The sequence below is a fragment of the Rhea americana genome, unplaced genomic scaffold, assembly GCF_003343005.1.
Source record: "Rhea americana isolate MKP2758 unplaced genomic scaffold, rheAme1 scaffold_239, whole genome shotgun sequence".
NCBI classification, from domain to species: domain Eukaryota; kingdom Metazoa; phylum Chordata; class Aves; order Rheiformes; family Rheidae; genus Rhea; species Rhea americana.
This window is the reverse complement of record NW_028186356.1, coordinates 1,137,579-1,156,631: the sequence shown is the minus strand read 5'-3', so window position 1 is coordinate 1,156,631 and position 19,053 is coordinate 1,137,579. Positions and strand designations below refer to the sequence as shown.

Sequence of the window (19,053 nt, the reverse complement as noted above, 5' to 3'; positions counted from 1 at the left end):
GGCTCCACTTCCTAAGCAAACGCACGATGTTCACCCTCCTTCCTAAGGCAGCACCCCGCGCCGCGGCGGTGACGGGCCGCGCGCCGCTCGCTGGAACAGCCCCCCGCACCGGGGCAGATGCCAGCACCTGACTGGGGCAGGCAGACCGCAGCGCCGGCTCTGCAGCGAAGGCAACGTGGTCCTTTCAACGACTTTACAAAAGAAGCAGGTTAGCGAACGCTGGCAGTAGCAGCTTTAGGCATATGTCCTGCGTTTATTAAAACAAGAGGCGTGGCTATGCAAACGAATCTCAATGGGCAAAGTCATTACAGTTAAGAGTGGTCTCAACTCTGAAACTGCAAACACCATATATTCACACCGACTTCCGACGTTTAATTTTCCTCAGAAGAGTTCATGTCCTTCCCCACAAGGGCAACACTTRCATTTATCATCAGTCTTGTTTTCTCCCAGTATGTGGCATTCAGTCTGCAAGATGAACTTTCATGCTCAAACGCTGCAATCATTACATTCACAAGCCAATTTGCATTAAGTGCTTCTCTCCATTTCTCTCCAATTTTCTCTGCTCTCACCATCTTTTTAGACTTGTTCAGATTTTAAAGGGTCTAGTCCTCCGGATTTGGCGCGACAGCACAAATAGCAAAGCAAGAGGACAGAAGATGTTACTAAAGAGCAAGCTCATTAACAGGAAATACTGGAGCTACTCAGCAGAGGGAGACATTTCCCCAAAGCAAAGTCCGTTGCTGGTAATGGAAATGCCTGGGCACCATCACCACTTGGGGCAGAACCTAGATGAGATACTATTCACCTAGTGGAGTCATGTCCACATGTTTTCATGACATTTTTAAAAGAGCATGAAAATAAACCTTTATTTCAGTTAACACCCACCAATATTAAAGATATATGTTCACAGTTTTAGTTCTTGACACAAATGGACTGAAAGAGGCAAATTTACATCTATCGGAACAGCAGACAGACCAATCGTAAGTACAAGCTATCTTGCAAATTTTATGTGACATGCCATTCAGGAAGTTGCTCTATAATCTAAAGCAAGAGAAGGGAAAGCTGCTGACCAAGTCAGGCTGGCAGGGCCCCAGGTGACTGGCTGGCCCAGAAATAATCTGGAAAAAAAAAGGCTGAGTGACAACTGAAACAGCAAATATACAGTTTGAGTAAGGGGGGAAGGTTTATATTACAGAGAAAGCTTTTCCATACGCATGTTTCTCRATATCAAAGCATTTGTTAGTTATATTATCCAAGCTGTCCCTACCRTTGAAACTGCAACACATTCTACCAYGTGGAATGTGCAAGTCGCAAAGGGAGAGGGAAAAAAAACAACTCAGTGCTGGGAACTGAACCCCCCAACACCAAGCACCTGCGTAAGAGTCAGGAGAACTGAACCAAGAAATATTGCCATCCACTGTGTGAAAACTTGCCTCCTTCTCACAGCCTAGTACTTTCAAACTGATAGGTGAGTGCACTAAGTCTAATCCAATGATATTAACAGTGGTTTACAACAGAAATTTTGTAGAAAATAGTTCAGATAAAGCAAGCCAGCTAAACACCACAGTTAAGGAGTCTGATATTTCATATTCAAAGGTCTCCAATACTTTTTGCCTGTCCTGTACAGCTTTTAAAAAAATAGGGCGTTACCATTTGTTTTCTATCTACCTAGTTAAGAAACTACAAATATGTTATAAGCTGTTCAAAGTGTAAAACATTAAATAAAATGAGAATCCTGTTTCTAGTCTCCTAACAAATGCTGCAGATAAAAACTCTAAGAAACCCTCTTTATTAGTCATTCTCTCAACTCCTTTTGTGTACTGAAGTGGTAATGTTCCTGTTCACAGGGGTTAAATTAAACCTATGACAAATTTCTATAGGKGTATAAAGAGTTCCTTACAATCACTCTCTGAAAAACATTCATTTGTCAGCTAGCAGTCAGAACCCAAATGTTGCCAAAATCCAGAACAAAATTTAGACCAGAAAGTAAGTACTGGGGTTTTCTGTTGTACTTTTTTTTTTTTGTATCCCATAAAGATTGCAAATGTCCCTGTTTGAAACAGCAAACCAAAACCTCCTCCTTCCAGACCTAGACAGAGCCCCTTCAGAACTGCCACTATCAGAGCAGATTCGTAAATACATCAGATGTTGATGTATTTTGTGCAAACAGACTGCACCATGGAAYCCCACATCCCAGCCACCATCCAAAAAGATAACTGAGCAACAGCTACCACCTTTCCCACCACCTCCCAGTTCCATACAACAGGAAAATTTACTCCAATCTATAGGGTTGGAGTTCCCTCTCAAAGGAAAAATAGAGGTAATTTTAAAAACTTTTCTTTTTTGCCAACAAAGCATCTAGTTTTGTTGTAGTGAGAAGGGAACAAAGGTAAAAAGGGTGAGTGAAAGGTGTAACACAATTTTTTTAAAAAAAGGTTTAGACCAATTATCCATACATCACTGCTGGATCAATACACAGGTATTTAGCTATAAACCAATGTGCTTTGAATATTTTTTCAAGTATTTGGTATCAATTTTGTATAAAGATTTTGTGTAAACAAACTACCGAACATAGATGAAAAATGACTGTTTTTCCAAGTTTCAAATGAAGTATTAAAACTAAAGTACTTCCAGGAGTTAGTATTCCACACAGTACTAACAGTTTGCCAAATTAAATTTTACATATTCCAAAAGACCATGGGCTGATAAAAATCTCCTAAATAGGTATTACGGAAACAGAAATAGTGTGCAATAATTAAAAACCAGTTTGTTGTTTGGGGAAAATGTCTAAAATCCTGAATTAAAAACACAAATGAAGTGAAAGCTTTTAACTGGTACACACTGTTCACACCTATATTTCAAGTTTGGAAACGCATATTTTCAAGCAGCAATACAAAAAAGTATCCATGAAGAATGCATAATCTCTGAAAAAATTATGAAAACATCCCTGCTACCATTACATTTCTAAATACAAAACTGACTACCATATTGTTGCTTCTGTGTAGCGAGAGAAGTTCATTTTCAAAACAGATAAAATTCAGTCTGTAGGTGTGAATGGTATGAATGACAGTCTCCTTTTTTAAATTTCTTAGTTGTTTAGGATCCTTAAGCATGCAAGCCTCGGAGAGGAAGGCCCAGTGAGGGCAGGGTTGGCTTATGACATCCAGTTTAGGACAGAGCTGGGAAAGCCTCTGGGTCATCTACATCAGGAGCAGAAGCATTTGACTGAAAGAGAAATACCAGAAAGTTATTAGCTTCAGAGGCATCAAGCCCTACTCTAACTCTTCACACATACTGACCTATTTCTATTGACCAGACAAACGTAAGCGCTGAGCACAGACCTGAGCTGGGGCGGTGGAACACACAGCTGCTCGGCTGAGCGCAACGGCAAGGCCACGCTGAGGCCGGGGCCACCGGAGACGAACCACATCGCCTCGGTGCGGGGCAGGAGCTGCTGGAGGCACAGCCACCCCCTCCACCCCGGAGGGCTGGGCGTAGGGTCTGACTTTTTTTTTTTTGTGCTACCTCCTTTAACCTGGACCTTACTGAAGAATAGCATCTACCCTGGGTCTTGAAGTGGCACACCATATAGTGGAGGTGAGCTGTCCAGCACTGGACAAAGATTAGCAAAACTGCAACTTTTCTCTATAATAAACAGCAGCAGGAAATTTTATTCCTAGGACTAGAAAGTCTTCTATACTACTGAAAGTCTTTTAGAAGTATGTGCTTTTTCTGTACTTACAAAGCCCGCTGTGCATGCCTGATGCTATCCCAGTAGGGCATAACCATCACTTCTTACCAAGGGACATTACTGCTGTGTTACAAAAAGGTCTCTTCAGAGGAAATGTTAATAAAAAGTTAAATGAGTGAAACTTAATGACTAGTTTGTGAATTGCAAAAGGAGAATTTTTTGTGCCTACTGACCTCCACAAGTTCACACATATTAAKCAAAAATCTACTTGGTGCTTCCCTAACACAGCTTTTAAGAAGGCTCCATACTGCACCTGAATACCAGTTCAGTGACAAAATGCAGAACAAAAATATTTTAGCATAACCTTCACTCTGTGCATGAAGGATGTGGGAGGGAAGAAGAGCAGAAGAGTCAGGGAAGTTGAAGTTCCTGTAAACATCTGCACTTATCAAGAGATTTATACCACTCCAATGAAAGTTTTATCAACATCTAAAGGCAAGACTGAGAAACTGAAGCATGACCCAGCCCACAAACTGGAATTAAAAGAGCAGGGTCTTATGCCAACAGTCTCAGTATCTCCAGTTGTCCTCTCCAATACAAGCAAAAGGAAAGCCAAAAGAGCCGATCCACTGCGGGYGGGGAGTGGCAGTCCCTACGACAGGGTGGCCCCGCTCACAGGTAACGTAAGTGCTAGCAGAGATCACCAACCTGGTTGGGTGTGTGGATCACGTCAAACTCCTTAACCAACTGGAAGGAAATAAACAAAGTCAACAAAAAATCAGCTACAGATCTCAAAGTATTTAACTGCTTTATGATGGCACTCTTGAAGCAAGATGCCACACTAGTGGAAGAATTCAGGGCAAAACCCACCACCATTCTAGTTGCAATTCCTTGTAATTTTATGTTTTGATAAATTTATGCTAAGAACTTTCCAACAAAGTCTAAAACTTAAGACAATCCCGTACAAGGAGAAAATAAAGTCARTGTCCCGCAAGAGATGTAAATGAGCAAAAAAATCTGGCCTACAGGAAGAAAGTCAGAGCACATAAACTGAACTCATTTTCAAGTAAGAAACAATTTGAATAGACACATTTAAGCTGAATAAATAATCCATACTAAAAATCAAATCCTAAGTGCAGATATACTATGTTATTTCAGCTTTACACATTCCCCCCCACCCCAGAGCAGGACTTTTCCTAAATGCTTCCTTATGGCCTTAGGACTAGAGGAAGAAAAAGATTACTGCAGACTAGGAAAAAAAAAGAGAGAGTCCTATTTCCACATGAAAGCCATGAATTCCTCAAATTCAAGATACACGATGTAGTCATAAAACAAGTGATCTCCAACATACGGGTCACAAAATAGATATGCCAACTATAGGAAAACTGCTGCTCCGGCACTTGCGGTTCTGCTCAAGGCACAGACATGTCCGACATTGGATTTGTCCAGAGCAGAGAGACGTTTTCAGGACTTAAATGCAATGACCAAAGATGGACACTGTTTCTTTAATCCACCTCATTCCTCACCCTCCCCTTTGCGAGTAATAAACACCACTGAAATACTTATTCTTTTGTCCTAACCGCAAACTGGTTTGAACTTGTAAGAATAAGCATTTCATTTGGTTTTAAAACGCAGTGTTTGTATTCTGAGTATTGCCCCCAGAAATAAGGAAGACACCTAAGACCATATGAAAGACAAAAAGCAGCCTCTATAACAACTACAACTAAAGTCTTTAGCAGAGGAAAGCTACAGCTGTTTACCTTGTCAGTTCTGCTTCCGCGGCTGGCCCTGCCACCGCGTCCTCGGCCACCCCGACCCCCTCTGCCGCCACGTCCGGGGCGGCCGAGGTCTCCGAAGTTGATCTCCAGCTGGGATGTGATATCGTTTGCTGGTTTACGGAAGTGATGATCCATTACCGAGTCTTCAGCATGAGCCTAAAATTAATGATTTTTCATGAGCGGTAAAAATCACCATTCACTAAAAAAGAGTTACAACCTGTAGTTCCATTCTCATCAGCACGGCCTGCGTGTTCACCTCCAAACACACCCCTATGTACAACAGTTTCGAGACAAACATCAGAGCAGCAATCTTCACGAATCAAATTATGCCATCACTAAAGATGGAAAAAACACACTAATTACATAGAAGTAAACAAATACTCACTAGAATGACTTAAATTTAAGCACACAAGCTAATGAACTTATTTTGCATTTCCAAGGTAACTCACAAAAGTCTGGGAGTTCCTTTAGAGACAAGGGTTTAGGTTAATTTCAGACCAAACTGACTCAATTCAAGCCAATACAGAACTTCRTTTTTGGTTTTCTCTTCCCACTTTCTACCCTAAAAATCTTCCTGTTCTATAAATTCATTTCTTTTTATTTAATAAACATGTACCAAGTAGCCAACCTTTATCTCGTTCAATGACTATTTTACATTTCCTCATTTGTTTAGTCTTGTATAATATTTAAAACAAGGCAGAAAGTAAGAATCCATTATTAGATTATATTAGCCATAACAGATCACGAACAAGACATAAACAAAAGACACTTCAAGCAGTGTAACTGAGGTAACTAACACACTAAYGCTCAAATAGAGAACTAGCCTCCAGTCATGAATTACCCTGACACTCATCTGATCACCACCCTCTTTGCCATGATGAAACCATTCTCTTACAACTAGTTCAATCCCAGTGCATTCGGGTGAGAAACGCGCGCCTCAGAGCGCAGCGTGCACTGAGAAGCTGCACCCAACACTATAAACAGTACTCAGCACAGAATCAAGTATTTCAAATTACTACGCATTGAACACAAAGAATGAAGTCCTTTTAAATTATTTTTCACTTCGCACACCTAACTATTTTTCCCTACAGGTCCACTTTTTGACACCCCCTGTGACAATACACAAAATGCAAACCCGACTGTACCGGACTCGATCCAGGGCTCACCTAGTCCCAAACTCTGCTTTACAAGGCCAAGCATTGATGTTGCGGAGGCTGGAACGACACAACATGCAATCGTTTTCCTGCACATCAAATTTCAATTTCTTCATYTGTTCCTAAACAGGTGCTGAAAGCAAGCTTTCCAAGCTTACTTTACTGGCTTTAACTTACTTTTCTTGTAGTCTAATTACACAATATACTGACTTTTAAAGGCAACATATTGTGTAATTATACCAGTTATACCCTTTAACTACTTTTTGTGGATCCTTTAAAGGTACCCAATGGATCCACAGAGATCTGCAGTCAAAAGGCTGAAAACTGCCTTCAGGGATTCCTCAGGTCAGTTATACGCACCGTAACGCACAGAGCCATACAGAGTCTTCACCACCAACCTACTCCCGCTCTGTGCCCAGCTGTGTTTGGCCTCCACAACATCCTGCCATGGAAAGCACTGCAACTTAACTTGGCACAGTGAAAAACAGCACTCCATGCTGCTTTATTTCAAACGTATTTCACTGGAATATAGCTCACGTAATAGGAATTGGTTTCCATCCCATCCCCGATTTTATAGATCTGAATTATACTACCTTCCCTTAGAGATCTTTCTAAGCTTCAAAAGTTAGCCTAAGCAGTTAGTTTTAAGAAGAAAATCAGAATATAAYGCTACAGGCAGAACTGCAGACAGTATTCAAATGCAAGTACACCAACAATTTTAACAGTAAACAGTGTCTTTTGTTATGACTTTGATTCCTGTTATACTACCTAGCATTTATCTGCTGTTCTAATCATTCCCTTGGTACTGAGATGGTATTTTCAACTTGCTAGCAGTTACACTGTATTTTTTCCAAGTGGCACTAGCAATGGCTTTGTACAGTAACACTGTGCATTTTCTTCTCTACRTTATTGCTGCTGCATAGGAAGAAAGAAGAGAATCTACAGTATTAAAAAAATCATTCTGTTTTTACAATRTAACATTGCTTAATCACAAATCTAAAGATATACCAAAATCTGTACATACAAAGATAATCTCCTTGCCCAAACTAATTTAAACTAGTTTAAAACAGTAATAAAAGATTCAGCACTTATTCTGTTCCTTTAGTTAGGTGGTAATATATAATCATTGCCACATCAAATCGCTTGATCTGCATCATCTTCAACAGCTTTTTTTTTTAATTTGTGTGTATTAGTAACTCTCAACAGTACTCTGTCCTAACACCTGACAACCTCTTGCAGGCACTGCTGTGGTTATGGGTCTTGGGGAAGGCTGTCAAAATTTTAAGAACAAACCACGTGACCCTGCTGAGCAGGGAGGTTGGACTACATGATCCAGACCTCCAGAGGTCCCTTCCAACCTTACTGATTCTATGATTCTACGAAGGGGGCCAGAAGAGACAGTGAGATGGGGGATGGTAGAGGGGAGAAGACTCACGATCGAAGCATTTATGATGAGCAGGTTTCAATTCAGTTAAATTAGGAGCAAGGGTACTAATTATGAAAGATCCTGTATGGTGCAGAGTTAGACAACAGGCATGGACAGAAGAGCTCCATATTGTATCTACTTAAATTCTCTGGGATTTTTTGTGACTTCTTAGTATCAAGATCTTGATTTCAGAAGGAGATCACATCAAAACAAAGATATCACCAGTTAGATATAAAGGATCAGTACCTCATTTGATTCCAGCAGACTCCCCTGCATTTCTGTCATCGCCTTTGTCTGATGAAAGTTGCGTGTCCACGCCAAAGTGACAAAAGGAACAAAGGGAGAAAACAAAAGGAAGAAATGAGACTCAACTACATACAGAAACAACAGGTAATAAGGTCACGTGAACTTGCTGGATACAGATGTCACTAAGCACATGGAGTAGCAGAAGAATGAGATCAACAGTTGTGCAAGCATCCAGAAAGAAAAGAGAATGGACTATACCACAGGTTTGGAGACAAGAGAAATCCTGGATCAACTAATGAAGTTTAACATAAGCTGCTGCTAATTCCACTAGAGCCCAAGCATGGAGTGCCATCTCTGGCATCTCACTATGCCAGGCACAGACTGAGATTAGACAGATACAGATGGTTTTTGATAATTACTGTTCAGGAGAAAGTTTCTTCACAGCCTAMATTCAAGAGTTGCAGCTCCAAATTTTTAAAAGATGAACTATTTTCCAGAATGCATTTCTCAGCCCTCCATTGTAACCTCCTCTCTAAGGAAGTGATTAGACAAGCAAGAAAGTCTGAAGGCACAGGAAGGAGGCAYAGTGCACCAGATACATGAAGTAGAAACTAGTTTACTAATATGTCTCTTTCCAGGAGACTTGCACCAAAAAACATTTAAACAATTTTTAAGATCTCTTCTTTTTGCTCAGCTATATCAGCAGAACTTAAAATACTCAGATTACTCAACTACAGCTGCAGAGAGGAGGAAAAAGAGACACTATTTTATGACATAATCCAATCTCCTGGAAAGTCTCGTTAGACTAGGGCTGCCAAGACATAGTGGATTTTATATTAAGCCAGGAAGAATCTAAGACAGTATTAGGAGCTGCTTTATAAAAAAGACGTCACTTTCCAGTAATTGTATAGCAAAAGTGAAAAAGAAGACAAGACCTAAGATATAGTCAAGCATTTTACTCCTAAAACAGTTAAGAAAACAAGCAGCAGAGGAGGACAGTTCTTTCACAAGACTAAGGCAGATGAACAGCACTAGATCCTCACCTACCCTCTTTTCCCACAGATTCCTAAGGCATTCTCTTAATAATTCAAGAAAAATGTCTATAGGAATGAGGATGGCCATCACAATGCTTCAATCCAAATTTCTGAGGAAAAAGTACTAGGACACATTGTGATTATCTAGCCCTAACAGTACAGAAGATCTTAGGCTGAAACCTAGAATTTACCTATAAACCAAGTCACTTCCATTTGCCAGCTTCCTTCTGGTCATAACCAGTAACAGAAACCTTTGGTGTAGGTATGAATTATTCCACACACCAGAATTGCCTTGATTTCATGACTCTCAGGGTATCAAAGAGGACAACAGGAATAAGAGTGGCAAGTAATCTGTAGGTTTTGATCTTAACTCCTGATTATTCCACCTTCCCAATCAGCTCACAGAAGAGCTGGTGTAAAAGCTTTTATAAAGCCTGCATTATAGAGAACATTTCTCTTATAATTGCCCCCCAAAATGCACTGCTCTCTAGAAAGGGGATCAGTGAACAATAAACAAGCAAAACAGTGACATTTGCTCAGCACAGTAATTTAAAATAATCTAAAAGAATCCAGATTTAAAGACAGTCTTGATAATAGTTCCTTACTGTTTAGGCACAGAAGTGCGATTAAATTATCTTTAATGTTAGTACCTAAGAAGTTATCTGACTCTTCATTTCTTCAAAGAGTTGTTGTATTACAGAAGTGTATTCAATCTACTAATTATGTCAGTTCTTCTGTGAAAGTAATTTGATTATTCTCTTTTTTTTTTCTTGGTTCATTACCAGTACATTTTCTGAATGGAAAATACAGCACAGAACTTTCCAGCTTCTAATTCCTAAAAGTACCAGTATCCTATATTCAGATAGGTTAAAAAAGGAGGAAAAAACAAACAAACAAAAACACCCCACAATCCTTCTTCATGGACCAAATGCCAAATAGATCTTTGGGAAGATGTCAAATACTTCAGTGAGATCAGGATGGGGGCTGTGTGTGTGTGGCAGGATTTCTTCACATGCTTGCAGATCTTTAGCAAGTATTGGTAAAGTAAATAAATGCTGCTATTTAAATCTGGTATTTGAATATACAACACCATTTAAGATTTCTCTTTTCCACAGCAACCCATAGAAAGAGTTATTTAATAAAAACTTCAAACACTGAGCAGCTTAGATACACAATTGTTTACAGAACTGTTATCTTGCACAGTAAGGTATGAAAATAGCATGACTGTGGCTTAAAGTCAAGCTCAAGCACAGTGAGACCAGAAATGAAATTCTTTGAGTAATGAATAGTGCCATCCCGTTTATATTATATGTTTCCAATCAAAAAAAATAAAGGTGAAATGCAGAATATATCCATTAGCAAACCAAACAGCATATCACATACCATTTACTTACTTCTAAGGAAGTTAGAATCATCTGCTAAACAAAGTTTTAGGCCACTGTTTAACAGTGCACCATTTAAGATATCAGTGTTAAAAATGAAAAGCTCCTGACAGTTTCTAAAATTTAATCCATTTGCTAGCTGTGCATTAGAAGACAAAAGCTCTCAGCACTTCCCTTCTCTCTGGATGGGAAAGGAATTTGTCTCCTTGCAACTCTCACTATTTTAAAAACAGAGTAATTCAATTTTATAATGACCAAAGTGTTTAAGAAATTAAAATGTTAAAGTGATTCTATAGCAATTATTGTGAATATTACTGAAGCATACCAGTATTTCAGCTGTTTTCTCAAAAACTTCAAAAGACACTCAGCTGTGATACAACTGAACAAAAAGACATCTATGTTACAAAATAAGACACACTGTTTAAGTATTATGGAGTCTAAGGCATGACTGATGTTTTTCTTTGACTTACACTGCATTTAGCAAGCACAATGAACTGATGTGATAAGAGTCAACTGGTGTGATAGGAGTCTGACAAAGCAATAATGTAAGATTTCTCTAAAAAAAGAAATTTYGTATTAACAAAATATTTTCCTCTACAACATTGACGCAGAAAAAGTCCTTACGAAGTCACCTGCTAAAGCGCAGTAGCATCCCACAGTTTAATCACTACTGGTTAAATTGTATCACTATACACCAACCTAAGACGACAAATCAACTGCTAACTAATGACAGCAAAAGCTGCTACTTATGCTCCTATGTAACTGCAATTTTATTAACAGAAATCTTATTCCTGCATTATAAACATGTAGTGATAGCTCAGCCTCTCCAAGAATGAAGTTTCCATTCAAAGAAGTGCTGGTGTATCAAAAACCCTATACAATCTGGACACAAGCAAAAACTGAAAATCACATTACCTCCTCACTCTTTGACTTGTGAAGAACAAATCCTTTTTTCCATTGCCCATCAGCACCCTCATTTGGTTTACGGATGTTGAATTCAACTTTTGCACGATCCTTACTTTGAATAGCTTTCCATTCATCCAGGGTCATTTCTTTAGGACCTTCCTCCTTAACTTCTTCAACCTCATTCTCTCTGTAGTAAATTCATGGATATTATGATCATGACTTAGAGCTTACCACACTTTACATATAGCAAACTCAAAAGTTTTTATCACTGGACTGTAAAGGACTATTTTGTCAGAAGTTGAACAGTTAAGAGGTAAAAAGTCATCTGAATTCCACCACTCAAAAAACACACATGAAAGTTCATGATCTTTAGCCACAGTGGCAAAAAACACAGCCAGATACCTTTAAACAATAGAGCACTGCACAGTAAAATTTTAAAATTTACCCATGATGTCTCTTCGCCACAATGACAATTTTCACTGGAAATCTGAAAGCCTACCTTTTGCAATGGACTTCTCTAGGCCTTTTTCTCCCTGCCCCCCCCTCTTTTTTTTTTTTTTGAGATTCCTCCCTCCCCACTCTGAATTTTCAAGTTAAGGCAGAGACAGCTCTTGTTATTACTGTAATTCTCAAGCTTGTTAGTTTAGAAACAGTTTTAAACACTTTTTATGGTTTGCTCCTTTACTGAATCAAACACAACCATTAATATCCCAGCAACACTTTCACTTTCAGCTAGCTTGAAAAGGTAACTACAAACACCTTAGTGATTAYTATGTCACTCCAATGTAAATCTTGACTGTCCCTAGCTTCTGCTAAAGAGCTATTTTTAACTTGAATACACAATCACAGTGTTCTGTAATAGATCATGTTCAAACTATGCAGGCAGTCAATGCTCTAGCTAATCTCCACACAATAAGTTTATGCAAGTAAAATTCTAATTTACAGGGTGTCATGACATTGTAGTAAACTGGTATTATAGAGATGCAGTGAAAACATGCAGGCATCAACTTAAGGGAAGCTGTATTCATTTTGTGGCCATTAATTTTGGCATGATAATACAGAGGTTTTTAAACTCAAAATTATTGCAAACATAATTGCAAGTTTTTCTTATTCTGAAGGACAGAACCATTTTTGATAAACTATACATTAAAAAAGCAAGAGTTGCTCAGGGCATAGATATTACCCCTTGGTGATCTGTGCATTTTAATATAGTGAAGCATCCTACAGTTCTACTGAAACATTAATATTCAACTCCACCAGTGTAGCCAACTTCAAAAATTATTCTAAATGTGCTTTATTTCTCTAAAAACATAACTGATGGATAACGAAAGTGTTGAGTTTGAAACTCAGAAGATCATACATTTTCTGCAAATTTGAGGAAGATGAAAAAAACAAACAAYGGCCTGCAGGATTTTGCAGGTAACTAACATAGCTGCACATGGATAGGTGAGTATCTAGTCAAACACCAGGACCTGTATCTTAAAAATATCCAAGAAATACTGAACACAGAGCAAGCTTCATATATCCAGATTTTTAAGGTTAGCCACCTTTCATTTTCTGACCAATACTCAAGTCGTAATTTCTTAAAAACCCTCATGCTCCTTTAAAAGGAAAAAAAAAAAGTTCATTTGCAAGATAACATTAACCTTGACTCTCCAAAACCTTGGAGAAATAACAGCATTTAGTCTTTATTTAACCTAAACTCATTTCTTATTCTCTACTCAATGATTTTCCTCTCTACAGCTAATCTCAAAGTTATTAGTGAGGAAAACAAGTAATACAGAACTCCACATCAAAAAATTCAGACAAGTAAGTACTTCAGAATTCTGTCTCTTTGCCATTTTCCTTTGATTCCACCCTAAAGAACATCCCTCACCAAAAATTCATTTTTATTGTACAGAACTACTATAAAGACTTTATGTTTTCAGTCAACCTTAAGTGCCCCTACTGCTCATCTTGCTATTCTAAAATTAGTTTCATTCGTCAACTATGAGTCACTGATTTCTTCTGCAATAGTGTCTAACTGGAATTAAAAGCAGTCAAGTTAATGTCTTTGAAGATTGGTTGCATATAGAGAAACTGGAGAACAAAAGAAAAAGATGCAAACTCTTCTCTACAGACTAGTCACACAGTCACAATGTAGGTGTTCTGAAAAGCTGCAAGCTTTCTTTCAAAAGAAATTCTTTCTACTGGCAAAAGCGTGGTTTCTCCCTTATGCTTGGTTGTTCAACCTAGTTACAGGCATGCCTCGTTCTGCATTTGGTACTTACAGTTGCAATACAGAGATCCTAATTATTAGATAGCTGAATCTGAAAGTGACCTAAAAACTTGCATGACACTAATGAATAGCTTCAAGATACCAACGTGCAAAAGGCCTGGTTTAAACARACAGTCTTGCAGCAGCACTGCAGGTAACTCTGTATCTACTAAAGGTAAAACCTGAACATAGTAATATGGAAGTAGGAATGAATATCAGAAATTAAAGAAAAGTTAGTACTACCTTTGAAGCAGTCAAAGGACATCTTAAAAGGGTTAGTACTCACTTGTTTTCAGAATCAGCAGGTGGATGTTCTTCTCCTTCCGGTGTTTCCTCAGTTACAGCCGACTGATCCAATTCACTGCAATTAGAAAGTGTTTGCAGTTCTGTCTTTTAAAAAAATAGTTCATCACTTTTTWAAAATACATATGAAGTTAATGACTAAGTCCTATAGTAAATATACGGTTCTTTAATGTTTTTAATGAAATAGTTTTGTAAAGAGTAATGCTTTCCCTTCTTAAGAACTCTATGATTTCCACTTTCCTAAGCTTTCCCCACSATGTACCAATACCCATTCTGAAAGCCTCCCTCTGCCCCTAGAAAGGAAAATGAACTTGGGAATCAGAAGTATTATTTTCAATGCAATACTTGAGGGGGGGAGGTATGCCTAACCTGATCAACACTGCTAAAACTAGAAACTGTTTAACTTTTASTAAAAGTCTTTTACTAGAAGAATTGTTCAAAACCAGCGTAATCCCCTTCATTCCAAATTACCCCCTAATTTTCGTTTTAAAAGTGAAGCCACATTACCAAGATACTACGTTAAATCTAAATGCTCTGCTGCCAAAGGTTTCTTTAATAGTGTATTAAGAATTACCAAAACCCCAGAAGGCAGTTAAATCTTTCGTTTTGTTAACTATAAAAATAAGGATTTAGTAACRTTTTGCTAATAGTTTTCTGAGCAATTACAGATTACTAACGTTAGCTCGTCTTTGACGGTTCCCCAGTTGTGTGATCCACTGCCACCACGCTTGTCCTCATGCTTTAGGCCGCTGAAATGTGAATGTGAAACAGAACTAACAAAACTGAGTTAACATTATAGTGTCCAGATACAGAAATTCAAACGCAAAATTTAAAWTGTATATTAATTGTAAATAGCCAAAAAACAGAAAAAGTCAAAGACTTACGATCTATCGCTGCCACTATGTCTGTCAAATTCACGCTTGCCACGAGAGTCAAACCCATCTCCTCTGCCCATTCCACGTCCGCGTCCACGTCCTCTTCCAAGTCCGCCACGTCCACGCATAGGTCGGTCAAGAATGGGTCTAGCATGGGACAGCCACACATGAACATTTCACCTCCAAAAATGCACAGCGTGACTTTTAAGGTTTTTATTTTCCCTCTTTTCAGAATTTTGTTTACTTATTGTTACRTAATCACTGTAATTATTCAAGAGTCTAGTTGCACTACCAAATTATTACGTTAAAATAGTCTATAAAACCTAATGGAGTCCACATTTAAGAATCTGGAAATAAATGCTTCAGGAATATTATCATTGGTTTGCATCCTCTATTTTTTTTTTCAAAATTTAGCGTTGTTTGTATTGTATTATGTCACTAGTTGATATACACCAGTTTCCATTTAACCTGCATTCACACAACTTACTTCTAAAAGAATTTTAACCGTTATACTAAGATTTTAGTTGTTGACTAATACATGCCAAATACCATTTCTGCAATCCACGCAATACTCAGGCAATTTAGGCCTTGCCTAGATGTAGAGCTGATGGTTTCACCATAGATTTAAAGTCACTGTAGCAAAGACAGTGCAAATACTTCCAAAGACAAACTTTTAAGTCAGCTATATGTGCTTAAGCAGCAGCTGCAACAACTAGCAACTTTCATCCTACAGAGAAAAGCTATACTTGAATTTCTTTCCTGACCTATTCTGATTTAGAAAAAAGTAAGGGTCTATGAAGGATGTTATGCTGATTTAAGTCACACTTAGTTAAACCAAGGGACAGGTTCTGATGTTCCTATCATTCCTGGTCTAAAACTTGATTGAAATATGTAAACAAAAACATGCTACAAGGAAGAGAAGTATTCTATTCTGCATTACAAATGTTTTTGTGATTAAAACAAATTTGAGGTATCAATATTTTCATTCAATTAGCTTTTTTTTCTTTTTTTTTAAACTTAGTAGCAGAAGAAAGGACAAACTCACTCCAAGAGTATCAAAGARCATCTGCAAGACAAAATTCTTACTTATCAACAGAAAATTCTCCTCCTTCGCCTTTCTCATCAGCAGGTTTATCAAATCGGCGTTCACGAGGAGGTCGTCGCTCTGGTCTCCTCTCAATGGGCTTGCCTTCACCCTGCTGCTGCTGCTGCTGTTGCTGCTGCTGCTGATCAGGCCTCCTGCCAATACGCCTTATCCCTACAATATTAGGCAAAACACATCAACAGAATTTGGAGCTGCTCAGGAAGATACTGATGCTAACATCAAAAAACAAAGACAAGTGTAAGTTGGCATTTAAGTTTTTATTTTAGTCACCTCCTGACTAGTTAATCTGAGAGTTAATACTTTAAGAGTACAGATCATWTAACCATTCATGTGTTTTTTGCCGCGTCTGACTCGAACGTAAACTCTTACAATATTTTACCCACAACCAGCATACAACTCATGGGTAATCTGTGTTAAAACAATAGGGTCAAGTCTAAAGAAAGGATCAAGATAAGCTAGAGATCTTTTCTGTCAAAAGTTCTTGCAGGTAAAATGTGCTCTTTATTTGGATGTGCACTAAAATGAGCTCAGCATCCCTACTACAAAGTTAAGTGCCTATGAAAATCCCCTGCTTCATTCTACTGTGCCCTACCAAGAAACTTTTCAGCCAGCAGTTACCAGCTAGGGCAGGATGTGCTCTTATAAAGGGGCACCTGTACCCAGACAGGGGTTAACTGCCCCAAATTAAGAGGGAGCCTAGTACAACAGGCACCTAAAACATGCATTAATCCACACTCCAAGCCTCATAACCCAACACACACTCAATGAAAACACTCACCGAGTTGTTAGTTAGACAGCTAACACYCTCTCTCTTTTCCTTTAATTTCACCTGAATTAGACAGTTTTCCCCCTCCCTTTTCAATAGTTTTTAAGTAGTCACTTCTTATGGCATTTCACTAAGGCATCTGAAGGATCCTGAAAGAATAAGAAAACTGTGCACCCTCCAAAAGACCTATTTACTGCTCTTTACAAAGATCTGGATGAACATGYAACTCCATCCTTATATTACTATCTTTCCACAATGTTAAGGTAAAAACACTAAGTAAACCACAAAGACTGCCTCAAAAACTGCAGGTTTTCTTTCAAATTAAAAGCTGCCAAATTTTAATCTTTTTAAATAAATAAGCTCCTGCCTAAACAGCAACGTCAAATTTGGGTGGGGCTAGAAAAGTTACAGTTGTAATGACATCCAAGCCAACACACCCACATGAACAATGTCTTCCTTACCTTGCAAGCTGTACTTTACATTAAGTTTGCATGACATACATATCTTGCTAAGTAATACTTTTCTTAAGAAACATGTGAGTTTAAGTTCACTAATGCTGATTTTAAGAACTCTCAAACTAAGAATCACTCCATTTCAGAGGTAAACAAGGCACAAAGCGAACCAYCTAATGTCACACAGGAGGTATGCTGTAGAAGCACAAATGAGTAATCCAGCTCTCTGAATTTCAAGTTCAACACTTTATGCACTGAAAGTCATGGTTCCTAGTGAAGCCTAACCAGAAATATAAATTACTTCTTGTTCTTAGTATCACATTGCTTTGAAGGGGTAATTYCACAGCAAAATACTCTGTACCTTTACAGACAAAGGCAACAGTGTAAAAGTAATACATTCACACAGTAAACAAATGCTGTTAATACCATGGCATCAACTACCTTTATAAAGTTAAGCAATATTGCCCCATACAAAAATTGAAATTTTCAAAATTGGAAATGACTGTTCTCTTACTAAAGTACYCCATACACACTGCTATGAAAGGTTTGACTGTTTCATTACTGTAGTAATTCACAAAGTTAAGTAGCATTTGCTCTTGGAAATAAATGTGAAAACTGTTATGTACATACTGATAGCTAGTGTTACCAAAACAACCCTCAGTAATCTGTCATACTGGCCAAAGATACTGCCTAAGTTCCCTTTTTTTTTTTTTGAGGAATAATATCATAAATCTGTAACTAACTAAAGCATTTCCAAAGGACACTTGCTTAGTAAAACAAGTTAGTAAACTGCAACTCAGAACAGTTACTACATTCCTYGTATGAAAACCCTCAAGCATCAGACTTTAAATTACAAAAGATCCATAAGCAAAGGGTACTACTGTAGAACAGTTTTGTGACCTCTGTGTATCTCGAGGTATTATCAAGGAATATTTTGACGTGGGTCTTCCAAAATGACAGATGTATTTAAAGTTTTTTCTTTCTTAAAAAGGGTAAAACTTGGTGGAGAATCATTTTGTAACATGTACGGTACCAAAAGCAAAAATATTAACATGGCCTCACGTAGCAATTTGCACTTTTCTGGAGAGACAGCATTATTAAAMAGATCATCTAGAGTCAAAATTACAATTGGTATTTCTTCATGCAAATATTAATTGCTGTCAGCATACATGTATTTCAAGAATTCCAAGTTAAACAGAGATCTGTCCAATTAGATGTGTGCTTAGTTTTTCTTACGTGCAGCACAACTGCCTGCCATACAACTGCATACACATACAAAATCTACTGGTTTTCATGTAAAACTGTAGCCTCGCTCACTTTTCCCAGACCTTATTTATTTCATCATCTTCTGCTCTGCGATGTTCTCTACAAAGGAAGCCAGTTTCCTGGGAAGCCTACTGAGGTGTCTTAAGGGTTTAAAGAAACGTGGCTGAGAAGTAATAAAACGCATTATTACAGTGCATGTATTAGTCCCACAAACTTCGCTGTGATTGTGTAAATATGGATATTTAAGTGGGTTTGGGGGGGAAGGCCTGAGCCCGCTGAAGGGGCTGCCAGGTGTGTCCCACCGCCCCGAGGAGGCCRCGGACGCGCCGACCGCGCGGGGCCCAGCGGAGGCGCAGCCCGGCGCCCGCACAGGCGGCCCCGCCGCCGGCCGTGCCCGCCATGCGCTTCCCCA

General features: G+C 38.5%; 1 protein-coding gene across 1 annotated transcript in view; it reads right to left on the bottom strand.

Moving 5' to 3' along the window:
* Window positions 1–233: 233 nt before the first annotated feature.
* SERBP1 (SERPINE1 mRNA binding protein 1) overlaps window positions 234–19,053 on the bottom strand; it is a 19,551-nt gene continuing 731 nt past the window's right edge. The window contains exons 2-10 of the mRNA XM_085306345.1: window positions 16,139–16,310; window positions 15,062–15,199; window positions 14,855–14,950; window positions 14,161–14,235; window positions 11,627–11,804; window positions 8,296–8,343; window positions 5,452–5,625; window positions 4,400–4,438; window positions 234–3,225 (exon numbers count right to left, since the gene is read on the bottom strand). Of these exons, the coding sequence (XP_085162471.1) occupies window positions 3,169–3,225; window positions 4,400–4,438; window positions 5,452–5,625; window positions 8,296–8,343; window positions 11,627–11,804; window positions 14,161–14,235; window positions 14,855–14,950; window positions 15,062–15,199; window positions 16,139–16,310 (977 nt within the window). The 3' untranslated portion in view covers window positions 234–3,168. The remainder of the gene's footprint in view (window positions 3,226–4,399; window positions 4,439–5,451; window positions 5,626–8,295; window positions 8,344–11,626; window positions 11,805–14,160; window positions 14,236–14,854; window positions 14,951–15,061; window positions 15,200–16,138; window positions 16,311–19,053) is intronic.